This window comes from Lucilia sericata, unplaced genomic scaffold (assembly GCF_015586225.1).
Source record: "Lucilia sericata isolate MDLA Ls3-8-SP2 unplaced genomic scaffold, ASM1558622v1 Contig000524F_arrow, whole genome shotgun sequence".
NCBI lineage: Eukaryota > Metazoa > Arthropoda > Insecta > Diptera > Calliphoridae > Lucilia > Lucilia sericata.
In genome coordinates this window covers 45,376-57,850 of record NW_023994536.1, presented here as the reverse complement: position 1 = coordinate 57,850, position 12,475 = coordinate 45,376, and the positions used below count along the sequence as shown (strand labels likewise).

At 29.9% G+C, this 12,475-nt stretch overlaps 2 protein-coding genes across 2 annotated transcripts; one reads left to right on the top strand and one right to left on the bottom strand.

The window, feature by feature from the left end:
* Positions 1-5,119: 5,119 nt before the first annotated feature.
* Positions 5,120-8,842, bottom strand: LOC119605824 (TBC1 domain family member 15). The gene is made up of 3 exons (XM_037959141.1): positions 8,498-8,842; positions 7,101-8,438; positions 5,120-6,605 (listed from the first exon to the last, which is right to left on the bottom strand). Exons 1-3 carry the CDS (start codon positions 8,672-8,674, stop codon positions 5,949-5,951), a joined length of 2,172 nt encoding a protein of 723 aa, XP_037815069.1. The 5' UTR covers positions 8,675-8,842; the 3' UTR covers positions 5,120-5,948.
* Positions 8,843-9,591: 749 nt separating this feature from the next.
* Positions 9,592-10,880, top strand: LOC119605833 (KRR1 small subunit processome component homolog). The gene has a single exon (XM_037959155.1). The coding sequence runs from the start codon at positions 9,716-9,718 to the stop codon at positions 10,748-10,750; it is 1,035 nt and encodes a 344-aa protein (XP_037815083.1). The 5' UTR covers positions 9,592-9,715; the 3' UTR covers positions 10,751-10,880.
* Positions 10,881-12,475: the final 1,595 nt, after the last annotated feature.

The following is a 12,475-nucleotide window of genomic DNA, read 5'->3' as shown; positions in this document are numbered from 1 at the left end:
GTTAAATATTTTTCAATTTTTTTTACTAGAAATAATTTAATATTTTTTTTTGGTTATTTTTTTCATTTTTCTTGTTTGATTTTTTTTTAAGCAAAAAAAATTTTTTTTAATATAAAAAATTTATATTCGTATTTATTCGATTATCACTTGTAAAATTATTATTATTATTATTATATTATTGTAACTACTATTAAATCGTAAAACCAACAACAACAACAAAAATCTGTAATAAAACACACACAAAAAAAATATACAAATTATTTTCATATATAACAAATGAAATGATAAACAACAAAAAAAAAAAAAAACAACACATTATTGGCATTTATTTCAAATTAAGAGAGAAGTTTTTAGGTTTTCTTTAGAAACGGCAAGGTTAAGCTATTATTAGCAAGATTTATGAGCCTATCAAATCGTTATAATACGGACCTAAGCTTTGGCGGTGTTTAAAGTTTTTAAATCATGAATTGCTGAATTGAAAAGTAATGCTTTAGGAATTGTTTTGAAAATATCCACCCATTTATCCCACAAACAGTTTGTCTTAAAAGCGGGTACTTATGGTAACTTCGTGATGACCTCAAAAGAAATGGACACTAAAAAGGAAGCAAGAAATAGCGAGTTAGGTTAGGAAGTGTTATACATCCTAAGTTGCAACTCCATTCGAAGATAGTCCACTCGAATGTTTATAGTAACTTAAAATGAAGAAATGAAGAAAAAGGAGGAAGTGAATTGTTCAAGAAGAATTTGAGATAGAAGATCAGGATCGCATACAACTCATCGAGTAAAATTGATTGTAATTTTCCTTTTTGAGATGATGACATTCGATATCGAACAAGAAATCAAGTATATTTTAACGTAATTTCGATATTTCAGCTCCAGAATCCTCATTGGTGGCCGCATCCAAATTAGCCCTTCTAATTCCCCTGAAATTTTTTTTTGGTTTGGATGGTTTACTCCCCGCAATGCTTCCCAGTTTGTCGTAGAATCTATTTTCTAGCCATTTTTGTCTGAGACCCTGCCTTCTACTCAGGACAATGGCAAATTGTGAGCTCCATCGTCTTTAGTTTTCCAACCATTTATGCGTAGTCTGCAGAAACCCGTATCAGAATCATTAGATAGCATCTAACCAGTCCAATAAGTTTCCTGCTTGCCATTGCATCAAGTTTTCGATAATTTACAATCCTTAACTCTTCTAGAACTGGTTAGTGATGTCCTGTTAATAGAGAATTGATATAGAGAGAAATAAAGACAGATGCTTTTAGAGGTGACAGTTGGGGAAATAAGTTATGAGAAAGAGTCAAAAGTTCTCATTATCGAATCAATCTGAACGCCTTATGATATTTCTGTTAAATTTTTAGTCTCCTCCTAATGCAAGCTAAAGACAGAGAAGAGATTCAATAGATCCCTCATACTCTTTATCATGATAATTTCTAACGCGGTTATTATGAAGTATTTAAAGTCTTCCTGATAACAGTAATTATATTGGTCAGTTGAGAACGAATGAAGTTTTCCTTCGATATTTCTGACACAATTTTGGTCTTCTAATGCAATATATCCCTCGTCCTCTTTATCATGACAACTTCTATCGCGGTCATTATAGAGTATTTAAAGTCTTCCTGATAACAGTAATTATCTAGCTATAGTTGGGAACTAATCAGGCTTTCATTACATATCTACATTTAGCTCTTACCTTCTTAGTTATAGCACAACACTATTCATTAGTCCATCTCGTTTGAGAGAATTTGAATAGAATTTGTTTTTCATACATTCAGCGGAATTTCGCAGAAATTATTAAGGTCTATATCTGATATTTATGCGCTTATTGCCGCCAGTTACTTGATAATTCTATTGCCAATAGAATCCCCATATGGGTATTAGTACGACTGTTAAATCTCACATCGTCCTGTCTAAAGATGTCCGGCATTCCAGGATCAATCTTGATGTGGTGTTCACACCTGTTAGAGATATAATTGCAGTCCGGTTGTTACTTTGTAACTTTTTTTATGGCCCATATTTCAGTCTGTACTAATAGTGCGTTCATTTTGAATTCACAACTATCCATTTTGAATGGATGTCACATACAGAATGACTCTGTATGTGACATTTTTGAATATATCAGCTGTTAAACCTCACAATAGCAAATTTTTTGTCAGTTGAACTGAAAAAACAATACTTTTCCATATGAATTGACCATATGAATTTGTTTTGAATTATTCTGCCATTAGATGCAATTGTTCTTGTTCAATACTTTTCGTTTAAATCGCTCTATATGATCACTTATATATGATCGTTGAACGTGTGATATTCAAAATGCAGAATAGAAATGAATAAAGTCTTTAAAAAAGTGTTAAATATTTTAAAATACGTGCATTCTGTTTGCGCAATGCTGCTGTGCAACAAAATGCTTCAATTTTAGTAAAATTTAAAATATTTTATAAAATTTTTGTAAAACAATACTTTTCCTATGCTGCTGGAAAAGTTGAAATCATAAAATTTGTTTAAACAACTTCAAAGGTTATTAAAATAAAACATTGCTTTTCTTTTTAAAAAATAATAATTTTCAAGAAATTTTTTTTTTTTTTCAAAAAAGCTGCTGTAAACCAAATAAAAATAATTTTTTGAAACTTATTATTTTAACTTTAAAATTAAACTATTAAATATTAAGTAAAAAGATAAAAATAAAACTTTATAAAGCGCTTATAAAATTAGAAAATAAAAAAATTAAAAACATAAACATTAAAAAATCAATACAAACAAAAAATAAAATTGCATGCTTATTAATTAAATTATTCTATAAATAATAAAACTTTAATTTTAAATAAAAAAAACATAAAACATTTCTATAAAAAAGCACAAAAAATTCAAAAAAAAAAAAAAATGATTTAATATGTAACTAAAAAAAATATATATATTTTCTTAAAAAAACACTATATTAAAAAAAAATAATTTTGTAAATACATAAATAAATATTTTATTAATAAAAAAAAACAAATTCAGTTTTATAATTGGACAATTAATTAAATGTGGCTAAACTTAAGTTTATTAAAATTTTATAAAAATTATTTAAAATATCTTTTAAAAAACCAACAACCATCAACACAAACAAACTATATAGAATTTATCTTTATAAAAAAAAAAAATAAATAACAAACCCAACATAAATATAATAGTAATTCAAAATAAATTTAAATAAAAACCTGTTGCTTCATTATTAAAAACAAAATAATTCATAAAATTTATAAATATAAATATAAAAAAACAATTATTTTTTAATCTATCAGCAAAATAACAAAACATTACATGCTCTGTTACCAACCATAATTATACAAATATAAATAACAAAATAAAAAAAAAAATTAAAAACATTTTTGCAAAACAAATTAAGAAAAAAAATCTCCATTTAAATAAAATAAAAATAAATAAAACAAATTATGTATGAACATTTATTATGACATCATTTTTTTTAAATAATTACTATTTAACTATAAGTATGATTTAATTATTAAAACAAACAACAACAACAACTATTACTACAACAACAAATGATATTGAATTATATATACAACAACAAAACAAAAATTCTAAACAAAATAAAAAAAAAATGTATAAAAAAACCAATGGTTAGTTTTATTTAAAAAGTAGGCCGTAACCCTAATAGATCGAGCTGCACCGAAAACGAATCTGATCTCAGAATTTTTATATCACATTAAGGAGCGCCCAAAACACACATAATACCGTTCCCAAGTTAGTTAGTAGTGTGGCCTGGTATGAAGTAAACCTTACCACTGGGAGATTATTCTGTTAGAGCTTTCTTACAATACGGTCTTAGATTTAACTTTAGCGCCTGATATCGCTCTAATTGCCTGGAGCTTGTATTGTGATTAGGAAAACGGTGGTATATATATTTCTGTTTCTGGGTCTTCAATATAGAACCCCAGGCCTACTATGTCCCTCAATTAAGAACCATCCGTGTAGCAACTGATTCCTAGGTGTAATTGCTCTAATGTTCTGCTTGAACAAGACATTCTATCTGCGATCAGTGTTTCAAAGTTTTCGACTTTGTGTCTGGTATGTGATTGGATATGTTCGATGATTGTGTATAGCCTTCCAATGAGTCCAGTATACATTGATGACGTGTTCTATAACCGTTCTTGGCCAGTTCGCCTAAATTTTAGTGCCTTCTCATACCTTAAATGTGTTTCAATGGTTGGAACGTTTTCAGAGCCTTGGTGGACGTATTCCCTGTAGTAGTTTGATATTACCACTTTTTGTCCAACGAAGTCCACCAGATTATAGAAGCATCAGCTAGAATTGGTCTAAATATATAGTAGGACTGAGACCCTAATTCATGCCTATAGTTCTCCTATATATGTATATCGCCCAGCGCCGACGTACCTTGTTAATCCTATCCTCTATGTAGTGTATCCATTTAAAATTTCCGGTCAAGGATTACACCTAAGTACCTAACTCTGACTGCCACCGGTATCATCTTGCCCAGGAAATGGGGTTCAGTATACTTATAAATGTTTGTTTTTCCGTCTTAACATTGGGGTTAACATTGAGACCTCTCGCTTGGGCCCAGCTCAAGACCGTATTCAGAACCTCCGCAGCTCTTTTACACAAGTAATTGCGATCCTTAGAAGATCTACATCATCTGCATAGCAGGCAGGTCTAAGTCCTTAGTTAGTTAGTGTTAGTTGGTTAGTTAGTTAGTTAGTTGGTTAGTTAGTTAGTTAGTTAGTTAGTTAGTTAGTTAGTTAGTTAGTTAGTTAGTTAGTTAGTTAGTTAGTTAGTTAGTTAGTTAGTTAGTTAGTTAGTTAGTTAGTTAGTTAGTTAGTTAGTTAGTTAGTTAGTTAGTTAGTTAGTTAGTAGTTAGTTAGTTAGTTAGTTAGTTAGTTAGTTAGTTAGTTAGTTAGTTAGTTAGTTAGTTAGTTAGTTAGTTAGTTAGTTAGTTAGTTAGTTAGTTAGTTAGTTAGTTAGTTAGTTAGTTAGTTAGTTAGTTAGTTAGTTAGTAGTTAGTTAGTTAGTTAGTTAGTTAGTTAGTTAGTTAGTTAGTTAGTAGTTAGTTAGTTAGTTAGTTAGTTAGTTAGTTAGTTAGTTAGTTAGTTAGTTAGTAGTTAATTAGTTAGTTAGTTAGGTAGGTAGGTAGTCAGTCTCATTATATAATGCTGCTTGCACCAAAAAATGTACATCCAATGTATTGCTTTTGTTAAAAAAATGACTTTGTTTTACGATTTTATTTAAAAAAATGTGTTATTTTTTATTTCACCATCTAATTAAATTGTGTGGCTTTTTCTTTCTTTGTTTTTCAATAAAAATTAAAATGTTTACATTTTATTATAATTAAATACTATGTATGTTTTATATTTGTGTGTATGTATGTGTGTGTGTTTATATTTCGTTTTAAACATTTAATCATTAATTGTTGTTTGCGTTATAAAATAATTGATATTAGTTTTTGTTTTTTTCGGCAAATACATAAAGATATTGGATATATAAGGAATAAAGCTTAATATTTATCGTATAGATTTTACGTTTTTTTTTTTTGCTTTTGTTTGTTTTCTCTTTTTTATAACAATAGTTGTTGAGGCCATTAAATGGGGTGTTTTTTATTTATTTTAATATAGTTAATAATTTGTAATTTGCTTTAACCTGCCTTATAATTATAAAATAAGAAAGAAAAACTAATAATTCAACTTAAATACAAGACTAAACAATTTAACATAGACAGGCGTATTTTTAAATGAAAAAGACTTGAAATTCCCTAAAGGAAACTTAGCTTTTCTATAGATAGCTAGGGAGTTTAACATTAGCAATACGCCTTATAATAGTAACTATAACAAAAAATGAAAAAAATAAAAATTAAATCCTACTTATAATGTGCTATTTTGAATTTGCATCATAAACTGTACGATTGTTTGTTATATGTTTATATATATATAAAGTTATTACATATATTGCAAAAACATGGAACGTTCACAGGCTTCTTCTAACCACTCTTGATTGCGTTTCTTCTCCTCTGGAGTCTGCTCTCTAACCAATTCATCAAAATCATCATCAAATTGTTCGGGTGTATCATTGTCACCCTCTCCAGTGGCTTCTGTCTCTATTAGTGGTTCACCTATTATTAGTCTTATAGCATTGGGTAAATTTTCAGCCTCTTTTATTTGATGATATATGGCTTCCGCTATTTCCAAAGTACGTCTCAAGTCAATATTACCCGATAGTTCATTGACATGTTTTAGTATCTCTGTAAATTCATATTGACTTTCGATAATAATGTCAGTTTGTTGATCCAATATTGCCACCGATATAAGTATATGAAAATTAGGACAAGGTAATTTCGTCCACAGACATTCCCATAGTTTTAAAATATCATCATTGGAAAATTCACGTTTATACCAAACCAAAAGCCAACGGAAACAAAAATACATATTATCCGAATCATGGGTAATCATGTATTTAAAAAGTCGTGGATTTGCAAATTCTAAGAGAGCACGTAATTGATTGAATTGTGATTTCATGCCGGCTTGATCGATATCAAAGTTGGCGAATACCATGTCCATAAAGCCAACAAAGCACCAAAAGGCATCGACTTCATTTTCCTGGAAAAAGTAAAGATCATGAGTAAAGAAAAACGTTTTAAATTTTTAAATTTTCTTCTTCTATGAAATTTTTGAAAAATTTTCTTTTTTTAGGAAATTTTTGAAAAATTTTCTTTTTTTAGGAAATTTTTGAAAAATTAACTTTTTTTTAGGAAATTTTTGAAAAATTTACTTTTTTTTGAAATTTTCCATTAATTGCATTTTTATATAAAACTCTTTTTATTCGATTAGTTTTCTTATTATAGAAAGATAGATACATTTTCCTTTTAAAAATAAAATTTTCCATTAATTTTCCCTTTTATAGAAAAGTTTTCAAAAAATTTTCCTTTTTATAAAAAATTTTCGAAAATTAAATTTTTTTCGGCAAGTTTTCTTATTATAAAAAATTATCTAGAAAATTTCCTTTTTATATACAAAATTTTCCAGAAATGTTCCTTTTTATAGAAAATTTTCTTTTCATAGAACATTTTCCACAAATTTTTCCATTATACTCACCAATGTTGCCAAAATGGGTGCCAATAAATCCGACATGCCCTGGACATAACCCAAATCAAAATTATACATGACATAGGTCATCAATATACCCTGCAATGTCAACAAATTTGGATTATCTTCACCGGCAAAATAGTCCAATGAGCGATCAGTCCTCTTAACATCCTTTTCAATTTGACACTTGCGATCACGATAACCGGAAAAATTGGCCTCTTGTATTGTGGTCATCGACAACCATTGAGCCTTCATACTATAGTATTCCATGGATTTTTGTTTTCTTCTGGCTATACGCTCCACCTCACTGTCACTCCATTGATAGTAGTTTAGCAGATACTTCCACACTTCGCAACGTAGTTTGGGTTCAATGCCACCTTTGAATATGATTTCTAATATACGACAAGGATCTGAAATGCGACCATCGGGTGTTTGAAATTCCAACCATTGATTTTCGTTAAGAGGTAAACCTCTTAAAACCGGCTTTCGTTCCGGTAGGGGTGGTATAATTTTCTCATCGATTTCCTTAACATTTTCCATTTCACTTGAATCCATTTCGGGTGATTTATCCAAGCTGCTGGCACGACTGCGCGAGTCCGAGGTATTGGTGCTGCCGCTTATGCCCACCATTTGGTAGTTGTCAGAAGGTGGTGATGATTTCTGGCGTTCTTTTACTTCTATGGTGCCAGGTCTAACTTTGGGTGGTGTTTTATGAGCCATATAATCGGGGATACTAGCTAGTAAGCCAACAACTTTATTCGGTAGCCAGCCTTCATTGCCCAAAGAACTGGCTTTTATTTCTCCTATATCAAGCTCGGCAAAAGTTTTCTTCAGTTTTTGGGTCTCGGTGGTTAAGATAACATATTCTTCCCCAGCTCGAGCTGCAGGAGCCATATCGATGACGTGTAATTTCTTAAGGCTGCTTAAAAATAGATCAGCATTACCGTGTTGGAAAAAGAATTCGGTGTGTAAAGTACCATCTATTTTCCGCATAAACTTAATGGTCTGGCGACGTTGTTTGACCTCAATACCAGATAAATCCTCCAAAAAGGTGCGTATCAGGCGAACTTTTGGTATAGAACCGGTAGATGTTTCCATGGGTTTTGTATTGAAAACCTTACACTCCGAAACGGTGCGATTACGTTGTGATATAGTATCCACCAAAGCCCAATCGCCTTGATCCTGGCTGTCATCTGCGATTAAAATATTTTCATTAGGTTTCCACTCTATGTACAAACGTTTAGAGGGACCATATTCCACCAACGACAAAGATCCGCTGGTATTAAGGTCAGCTATATGTTCAGCACTGGCTTTTTTCAATAAAACACCGTCATGGGTGCACAGTATCTGTAAAGGAATAACATGTTTATCATAACATTCCAATTGGAAAATCTTATTTCACCTACATTTCCTATACCCAAGGGTTCTTCTGTCATGCTATTAGCAGGCGTTGTTGATGTTTGGCTAGGAGTAAGAGGTGATTCACCACCTCCAACACTACTACGACCACCACTATCACTCAAAACATTAAATTGCATTTGTTCACTGCTGTTGCTGCGTTCATATCGCACGGAATTTATCATTTTTTCTTTTTTGTTAATTTAAAACTGAAATGCAGTCTTTTCGAAAAGATTTTGTTAAAAATTTCTATGTATAAAAGCTCTAAAAATCTATTTTTTCTTCGATAGATAAAAAATTGTCGCAAAAATTTTCTTTATTTCGTCGTTGTTATTTTGCTTTCGGTGAACAGCTGTTCGAACAAGCAAAAAAATCAACAAAGAAAAATTTTGTTTATACAGTACTTTTTGTTGGGAGATTGCCAGATTGTTGATCACAGAAGAACAGTGGTGAAAGTTGTGGGTGCAGGGTAAATTTCATTTAAAAAGTAAAGAAAATATTCCTTTTCATAGAAATACACTGATAAATTTAAATTTTTGATAAATATTCATTTTATAGAAATTTTCGGTAACTTTTCTTTTCATAGAAACAAATTTTTTTCATTAGAAAATGTTCCATAAAATTTTTCTTTCTATAAAAAAATTTTCGATATAATTTTTCTTCTTATAAAAAATTGTCTACGAAAATATTTTTTATATAATTTAACTTTTTCGATAAACTTTCATCTTTTTTAGAAAATTAATAAATTTTGTCTTTACAATTGAAAATTTTCTATAATATTTTTTCTATGGATATTTTTTTATAAATTTTTATTCTACAGTAAAATATTGATAAATTTTGTTTCTAAAGACAATTTTCGATAAATATTGTTTTATAAAAATTTTCGATGAATTGTTTGTAGAAAATTTGTATGAATTTTCCATCAAAATAATATTTTTTTAGACAATTTTATAATAAAATCTGGAATTACTTAACAATTTTCAATAAAAATTATTTTTGTATAAAATGTTTCAAAAAATTTTATTTTTTTGTAAAAAAAATTGAAACAGAACCAAACTCTTGGCAATATTAAAAATGCTGACAGTCTGGTAACGTCATACAATGTTTTTGTTTCGAGAAACGTCATAAACAAAACTGGTCGCACGTGCATTACTATACAACTTTTTTTTGGAAATTTTGTAAAAAAATTAAAGAAAACTGAAAATAAAAGTAAAATTCTTTTCAAAATGAGTGACAGTGAGGGTGAGGAACAACCGAAAAACACCAATGAGCCGGTAGAAAATGCTTGGGCCATGAAAATACCAGCATTTAAACCGGATGACAATCCTAATGGTTTAGTTGAGGAATCTTCCTTTGCCACTCTATTTCCGAAGTATCGTGAGAAATACCTTAATGAAGTATGGCCTCTAGTGCAACAAGCTGTGGCTGAGTATAATCTTAAAGCAGAACTCGATTTGATTGAAGGCAGTATGGTGGTGAGGACAACACGTAAAACTTGGGATCCCTATATTATCATCAAAGCCCGTGATATGATTAAGTTAATGGCACGTAGTGTACCCTTTGAACAGGCAAAACGTGTGCTGCAAGATGAAATCGGTTGTGATATTATTAAAATTGGTAATTTAGTAAGAAAGAAGGATAAATTCGTGAAAAGACGTCAAAGGCTGATTGGACCCAATGGAGCCACTTTGAAATCCATAGAACTGTTAACAGATTGTTATGTTTTGGTACAGGGCAACACGGTAGCCGCTTTGGGTCCCTATAAAGGTTTGCAACAAGTACGAGACATTGTTATAGACACCATGGAAAATGTACATCCCATTTACAATATCAAGGCATTAATGATCAAAAGAGAGTTGATGAAAGATCCCAAATTAGCTAATGAGGATTGGTCACGTTTCTTGCCCAAGTTCAAGAATAAAAATATTAGCAAACGTAAACAACCTAAAGTTAAGAAACAAAAGAAAGAATACACACCCTTCCCACCGGCACAGCCTGAAAGTAAAATCGACAAACAATTGGCTTCTGGTGAATATTTCCTTAATAAGGAACAGAAACAACAGCGTCGCCAACACGAACGTGAATCCAAACAAGCCGAAGCCAGAGAGAAGCAACAGGAAAGACGTCAAAAAGATTTCATACCACCCACCGAAGATCAGGCCTCTACGTCAAGAAAACGTGCAGCTGGTGAGGATAATAAATTTGATGTTAAGGCTCTGAAGGCTAAAGTGGCGAAAGCTAATAAGAAAATGAAATCGTAGAGCTTAGTTTTAAAAGTTTATTTTAGTTTATAAGAAGTGATTTTTTTGCTTTCTTCATACCTGTAATAAGTAAGATTTTATAAATGGATTTTATTTAATGTATAATAAAAAGATTAAAATATAGAAAAAACGAGCATAATTTACTTCAATTATTAATAAAATATTTACTTGCAGTTAAAAAATCAAGAATTATTTTGAACCAAGTAAGTTTTCTTAATATTCTATTCATTCTTTCGATATTTAGTAACCAGCTCTAAAATACACCAAAAACAAACATATAACTGTCATTTTCAAAATATCGATAAAGTTATGTTTTGTTTTTAGTTACTTTTGTTTGTTTATAGTGCGGTAGTCGGTTATTGTGTCGAGTTGCTCGTTTTTATAGAAATTCAATGGTAAAAAGTTAATAGTTTTTTCATAAAAGTGCTTAATATTATAAATAAAGGGATACAGTTTATATATAAATAAAAAGTTTCCCAATAAAAAGTGGTTTAAAAATGAAAAATGTGTGTAAAGTTTAACTGGCAAGTTGAAGAGAGTGTGGTTGCCATTTTTTATTTTGCTTTCCATAGGGATGTACTTTTTTTGTTTACGTTTTTATGTGAATTAGTTAAGGTAAAGAGTTATTAATCGATAAATGAATTTTCAGTTATGATACATTATGTTTAAACAAATAATTTAATCAAAATATAAAAAGCAAAAATTTTTAATGAAATACATACATATGTACCTATTGAAAGGTAAGTTATATTTTACTTATTACAAACGTCTAGTATTAAGTACGTTATTTAGTTATTAAAATAAATAGCAATGCCTTTACTAGTACATGATTATCCACTTTTTACTTTACACAAATTTAGAGTATCTGGTTAATAAATAAAGGAAATTTACTTTCCATAAACGATCGGTACATAATTGGCCGTATTTTCTTTCTAGCCCCTTTTACAGAATATAAGCTTATTGTCAATGAATCATGTAACAATTAAGGCATCAAGAGAAATATTCGCAAACATTTTTTTATAACAAATAAATCTCTCGAATTCTGTAGAGTTAACTTCAAATCACGAACCAACGCGATAGGATACTAGTTATATTTGAAATTTGAAGTCAAATAACTCTTTATAGACAGTAAGCTCTCATCACTCAAATATCCTCCAGGGTACAACAAGTGACGATAATTTTCCACCATATCCAGTTATACCATGTCAAAAAACCAGCTAGAAACTGTTAGAGTTAGGGCTTTGCCAAAACCTAAAATCTGAGTTTTATAATTTACCAAATAAATATGTATAAATTTCAGTAAATTTTTAAAAAAAATTAACAAATATTGAATCTTTGTACTATAAATAAGACTACCGACAATAGCTCATACTATTAGAATAGACTATAGACTAGACCAAGATAGTCTATAAACAGAATTATAGCCTAGACTAAAATTGGACTAGACTATAGACAGGACTATAGATTAGATATAGACTAGAATATAGACTAGGATATAGACTAGACTATAGACTAAACTATTATACAGTATTAGATAGGACTATAGGCTAGCCTGTAGACTACACTATACTAGACTATAGACTAGACTATAGACTAGATATAGATAGACTATAGAATAGATATAGGCTAGACTATAGGACTAGGACTATAGACTAGACATATAGACTAGACTATAGACTCTAGACTATAGACTAGACTATAGACTAGACTATAGACTAGACTATA

Coding starts and splice junctions, on each gene's coding strand:
- LOC119605833 (XM_037959155.1), top strand. CDS start 9,716: ATGAGTGACAGTGAGGGTGAGGAACAACCGAAAAACACCAATGAGCCG.
- LOC119605824 (XM_037959141.1), bottom strand. CDS start 8,674: ATGATAAATTCCGTGCGATATGAACGCAGCAACAGCAGTGAACAAATG. Junction 8,439..8,497: donor AACCCTTGGGTATAGGAAAT/GTAGGTGAAATA, acceptor ATTCCTTTACAG/ATACTGTGCACCCATGACGG. Junction 6,606..7,100: donor CACCCATTTTGGCAACATTG/GTGAGTATAATG, acceptor TACTTTTTCCAG/GAAAATGAAGTCGATGCCTT.